Source organism: Mixophyes fleayi, chromosome 5, assembly GCF_038048845.1.
Source record: "Mixophyes fleayi isolate aMixFle1 chromosome 5, aMixFle1.hap1, whole genome shotgun sequence".
Lineage (NCBI taxonomy): Eukaryota > Metazoa > Chordata > Amphibia > Anura > Limnodynastidae > Mixophyes > Mixophyes fleayi.
In genome coordinates this window covers 101,846,635-101,852,634 of record NC_134406.1, presented here as the reverse complement: position 1 = coordinate 101,852,634, position 6,000 = coordinate 101,846,635, and the positions used below count along the sequence as shown (strand labels likewise).

At 38.4% G+C, this 6,000-nt stretch overlaps 1 protein-coding gene across 1 annotated transcript in view; it reads left to right on the top strand.

Annotated features, from left to right (window-relative positions):
* The first annotated feature begins 642 nt into the window (after positions 1-642).
* ITGA9 (integrin subunit alpha 9) overlaps positions 643-6,000 on the top strand; it is a 329,646-nt gene continuing 324,288 nt past the window's right edge. The window contains exon 1 of the mRNA XM_075212608.1: positions 643-1,080. Coding sequence (XP_075068709.1) covers positions 899-1,080 — 182 coding nt within the window. The 5' untranslated portion in view covers positions 643-898. The remainder of the gene's footprint in view (positions 1,081-6,000) is intronic.

Here is a 6,000-nt window from a genome sequence, read left to right as displayed (position 1 = left end):
CAGCAAGGTAACGCCATCTCAGGATGGGGTTACCTGTCATTTTCTATGGGATCCAGCTGAAGCCTCTCTGGATTCGCTGGATCCCTCACTCGAGTCAGCGCTATGGTCATGGGGATATCACTTCTTCCATTCCCCGGCAGTGATAGACTGCTGGTATATAGTAAAAAGAGTTTGTGCTTGAAGGGTTACTTCCCAGAGTAGCCCTGGCATGGTAAATTACAGCGATGGTTCATAATGCATCGCTGCAATTTGCATTGATGCTTAAAGTTTGTCAATACACACCTTAATACATAGGCAAATTTCTCTTGCTGCATTCCACATAGAATACAGAGTGTGGTGAGAAAACGTATGTCTGAGACTTTTTACTTTACTTTTGCAAAAATGTGAATATGTCCTCATAAATATCAAATCAATAACGGTAAATACCTTATCACTAGATAAAAGGTAGGCTCAAAATAATACAAACAGGCATTTGTACACAAGTACTATTATTGCAAGTAGAAAGGACCATAAAATTACCTCCCCTAGAGCCCACCATAATTTCATCACACTATTCCACAATATCCCATGCATACACTAGATGTCGCCTGCTCTCTGATTCTACAGTCATTTCACACAGCGTATAGTTAACGGAGTTCTTCTAAAATCCACTCCCTCACATAACGGATTGGTCTTGATTTCAGAGACTAAAGAAAATAATTCTCTACTCCACTATTTGCGCAGACCCTAGTCGCAACTCACCCCCCTGCCACACCTCTGTGATTATCTACACTTTGGAGACAGGCAACATCAGAGTAATTAACATTGCTGGCATCTTTGCAAACTGCGCTGGGAGTTGAACTGTACAGCGAGAAGTTGAATAAACCTCTGTTTTTTTTGGATTTGACTTTGACACAGGATGGCTGGAGGATCTCGCTGCATGGCTGAAATGAATCTCTTTAAACTACTGCTTGGTGTGATTTCACTAAATGTGGTCTGTTCTTACAATATAGATTTGGATCACCCGATTTCCTATCAAGGTCCAAATGGCTCGTTTTTTGGATATTCTGTTCTGGAACATTACCATGATGATACAAGATGGTAAGCCGTTGTAAACACGTTGATTGTAATATTTCTACTACCCCAAAGTGGATTCTTGCATGTCATGGTAGCCCCTCTTTGCCAAAAGTCACTGAGACTTATTTAGTTAATGTTTTTATTCTCTCCTCTCACCACCGTGCTGTGATCTAGTGGACAGAAACTCTTCTGTGACAATCTCCTGCTACTATATACACGTGAGCTTCAGTACTGTGCATACTGTATATGAGCAAGCAAATAGTTCAACACAATAATTATACCCCTGTAAACGTTAGTATATTTCATTCATGTGTTTATTGCGACAATGACTGCTGGAATTTAGCATCTGTGTATATTATCTTACAATATTTCTATATGTGTTAGTCTGTAATACACATAATACAGCCTGCGTGATGGGAGTTTTATGAATACATGCATTCTAATGTCTTATCTTTGGTTGATGGTGAGAGTTCATTTAGAATTTCTCATCTGCTTTCCTTCCCTTGCTTACCAGCATCTGTCACTACTGGAAAACTTGTGGGAGTTTTCTAAACATTGCTCTAACAATTAATTAGTGGTTAGCTCATTGTTGAAAATTTGCTTGATAAAGAATGATATTTATTATTGCTGGGTATGGATGATCATTTTATTATAAGGAATATTCATGTTTACAATAAAATATATAACATAGAGTCTACAAATGTATAAATACATGAATAGATCAGGTCTGATCATAAGTTCACTTAAACTTTTATGAAAATATTGCAAACTATAATTTCACAACCTGGTGGGCTGTCATTTCCTTTAAACCATGCTCTACCAAGCAGTTAGTTGTTCTTATGGTGTATGGAGAGCAGAGATCTTCAATACTTTTCAAACTGGAACCAAGTTAGTCTGGGAAAAAGACTTGGAAAAGACTTGGGACTGAAGGTTCTGATTTGAAATGAATCATTTGCTCTTAGTTTGCCGTTATCTATAAGTTAAATATATGTGTTTAATCTAAGTAAAACTTTTAGAATAATAGGTGTAATATAAATTCAAAGTATGAATTTAAATTCATTTTTTTAATTGATAGTGTGCATTACTTTTTAAAACACTGGGGCCTATCTTTAAGGTCTTAACCAATAGGTTAGGCACCATTGACACAAAGGCAGGACTGTATATATAGATCTATTCATACCTTATTTTCACCCCTGATTAGAAATAAAACAATCTGAACCAATGATGTGCTTCAAATTGTGCACATGACATAGTAGGGTTTTTTGAGGGCAAGTTCTGCAATATCATTGCAGGGTACATACTCGCTGATGGGATAACATCTGCTTGTGGTACATCACACTGTGCTGCTGTCACCAGAAAGCAAATAAAGTATTAACACTTGTTGCATTTGTGGTTGGTCTGGTGTTTGTAAAGTCTACTGTAAGTATAGTTACAGCACTTGTCTTAGTGACCAATGGCAACCACCAATCACCTGTGAATATTTTATTATGTTTGGAAAATTGCAAATCCAAAGAGTGTAAAAAGTAGGTGTAGTCTCTATACATTTAGTATACTTGAGAAGTAAAATATCCAACAATATGGACCAATGAAAACCACAATGTAATGATGGGATGTGCTATTTTTCGAACTGCACATAATTTATGTTCTATATATAATTTACATAATGCCTTTTTAAGCCTTTGTAACATTTTACTTCCATAGTCCCTCTATCCTTAATTTTACACTTTCAATATAGGTATAAATGGCCCACCCTCCCCCGCGCCAATAAAAAGGACATATAGAGACAGTTGACAGAAGTGTTTCCCAAGATGTGTGTAGCAGGTGCACTCATTACAGTATGATTGTAGGACGTAAATACTACTATTGTGGATCATTTGTTAGAGCGATAGAAATAACCTTTCATATTGTGGCATGTGGCCAGGGAACTTGATTCAAAAAGGAAAGCAAGAGTCAAACTGAGAGCTTGAGTTTGCATTCCAGCATACAAGAGGGTCCCATCATGACTGCAGCTCAGTCTGAATTGCTGTGTGTTCACAGAGACATCATAAGAATTAGTCATATCATAACTGCTTGTTCTGGACACAGTGATTGTGCAGAGAAATGCCCAAATCTTGTGGTGAAGGATAAACAATGACTATGTAAATTAAATTGCCAATACTGTGTCTGGCCCAAGCATCACCCTGACCAAATTATAAAGTTGCTTAAATGGCTTCCTCAGAAAAAAACTTGTTTATAGTGGCAGAACTGCAGGGGGTTTGTCCACTATGTTGCCTGGATGTGAGGTATTGCAAGGTCTACACATATCTCCCGAGGCCACCACACCCTTGAGTTCCCCGCTCCACTCTCAAATGGACCTTCCTGAGCCACACATACTCAGAACAGACCCCCGCTCTGCTCTTTTGAGGGTCTGGAAGCCTAGAGTGGTGACATCACCACTCATGCCCAAATTCTACTATGGGCCCCGGTGATGCACTGTTCTGCTCCTGCTTGTTGGCTTTAGGTGCTGCAAAAAGGTTAGGCTTCATATAGCGATGTGTAGATTTTGATTCTGCGTTGTTGCCAACATTTGAAAATAGTTTCCAGGGACACTTTGCCGGTGAGCACATCACAAGCAATACTTTCTTGGTGGACCTTGGGGCATTCCTATTATGACATGTTTCCCGACTTGATTTTCACTTAAACTTTTTTGCAGTTTCAAGTACTACTGTTTAATACTTAGCTTATAACGTCTAGTTTAAAAATTAGATGCATCTTGAGAGCCACAAAAAAAAGCAACTTTATTGTGCAGTTGGGCAATATTGGAAAATATGGACATTTTAATCAACATACCTCTAAAACCTGTGACTGCAAAACAGGGACTGTTGAGGGTTATGACTTTGTATCCTTTAATAGTTTCACAAAAGATGATCGGTGTTGGCGAGGGTGCTCCCATGAAGGCACATTCCTCCACATGTGGTGGTCGTGCCCAAAAATGTCAGGCTTCTGGGTTGAGATTAGAGGCCTGATTAATTTAATCCTCCAGGTGGACATTCCTTGGAGCCCAAATTCTTTCTACTCCCTATGGCGGCTCACTCGGCATCTCGACATCAGAATAAACTGATTAGGCACATTGTCTCAGCAGCTACTTGCCAAATAGCGACAGATTGGCGTATGCTATCCCCTCCTTCCATGCAGTCCATAATTAATAGAGTCTGGCAGACTCAATGGATGGAGTATATGACCAGTATTATTCGGAACACTTCGAGAGCATTCACCAAGGTTTGGGACCCATGGTTATCCTTCTTTCAGGCGTGCCCACCCTTTACATAACCCAGTTCTAAAACCTCATTCCTTTCTTGGACTTCTCTTCCTTTACAATGGATCTAGTCACTTCTTACCCTCCTTCCTCTGCACCCTCTTCTCTTGCTCCTTTCTTCCTCTATACACTCCCTTTCCTTCTTTCCTCTTTCTACAAAAACTTTGGGTCACTCGTTACTACTAAATTTAAAAGTTCGGTTGACTTAGCGTTTCATACGTTCTACGCTGGTCGTTGACTTTGTTATTTTTTGTCTACTTTTGCTAATTGTATTCACTCTGTTAATCGCTCTTTGTTGTTATCATGACCTTGCAAAAATAAAACTTTTAAAAGAAATAAAAAAAAATAAAATAGTTTCACAAAAGATCTGTAGAGTCATAGTGGTATAAAACCACTCCACTTTTACTTAAAATTTGAGGCTTTCAAAGTGAAAGCTCCTGTGATTGATAGTTCAGTTCAGTAAATAAGCAGACTCTGTATTAGTATGTACCAAGGTGCTATGGGTCATGTCAAAGTCAACAAATAAAGATTAGTTCTAATTAGGATATAGATGTGCTTGTCGTGTTGGAAAATATTATTATTATTATTACTATTAAAGTTTAATTATATAGCATTAGCATACCCTGCAGAGTTTTACAATTGGGAATAAACGCAGCAATAAAACAAGACCAGGTATTAATCAACAAAGAGATGAGAGGGCCCAGCTCGCAAGTTTGCAATCTAAGGCAAAATAGAAGTATAATACAGGATTAAGTGTTACAGATTGCATATTGGCCCAGTCAACTTGCAGTGGGAAAAGGTGCTTAGTGGATCTATAGTCACACATCAAGTTTGGTTTGTTACATCAGTAGGTTGACTGAATATGGAAAGAGAATGAAGAAATGTAAGTCTTGCATGTACCATGTAGAGGGGTAGTACTAGGGTAGAACAGCATATGGAAGTTAAGATGAGGATTAAGGCATTTTATAATCTTGCCTATAATGGTAAGTTCTCAGGGAATGGTTAGAGGCTGGGGAAAGTCATGTTGTACGTGGGAGGGAATTCCACAGATTGGATGCAGCCCGATAAAAGTCCTGTAACTGAGAATGGAATCAGTAAGTGATGGGAATCGATGAGGACACAGACCGTTGGCAAAATGGACGGGTACAATTGGCAGATATTTTGATAAAAGGGAAAATATTTTGTTAAAGATTCTGTATGTTAGTAGAAGTATTTTATATTGGATTCAGTAAAATACAAGCAACCAATCAAAGGACTAACAGAGTAGAACAGCAGTAGAAGAACATTTTTGCCAGGAAAATAAACCCAGCAGCTGCAATAGATTGTAAGGGTGAAAGTCTGGTTAGGAGAAGAGAAGTAAGAAAGGAATTGAAATACTCAATGCAGGAGATAATGAGTTCATGTATTAACATTTGGCAGTGTCTTGTGTGAGATATGTATGTAATTTGTAAAGGTGTCTTAAATGTAAGAAACAGGATTTGGGTACAGATTGGTTGTGGGTAAGAAAGGAAAATTCTGAGTCAAGGATGACACCTAAGGAGTAAGCTTGAGGGGGTAGGGTTTAATGCTGTAAGGAAATGTTATACAACACTTCATGTTCAATAAATGGATGATGCAGGGCTTATTGGACAACTGCAAACACTTTATTT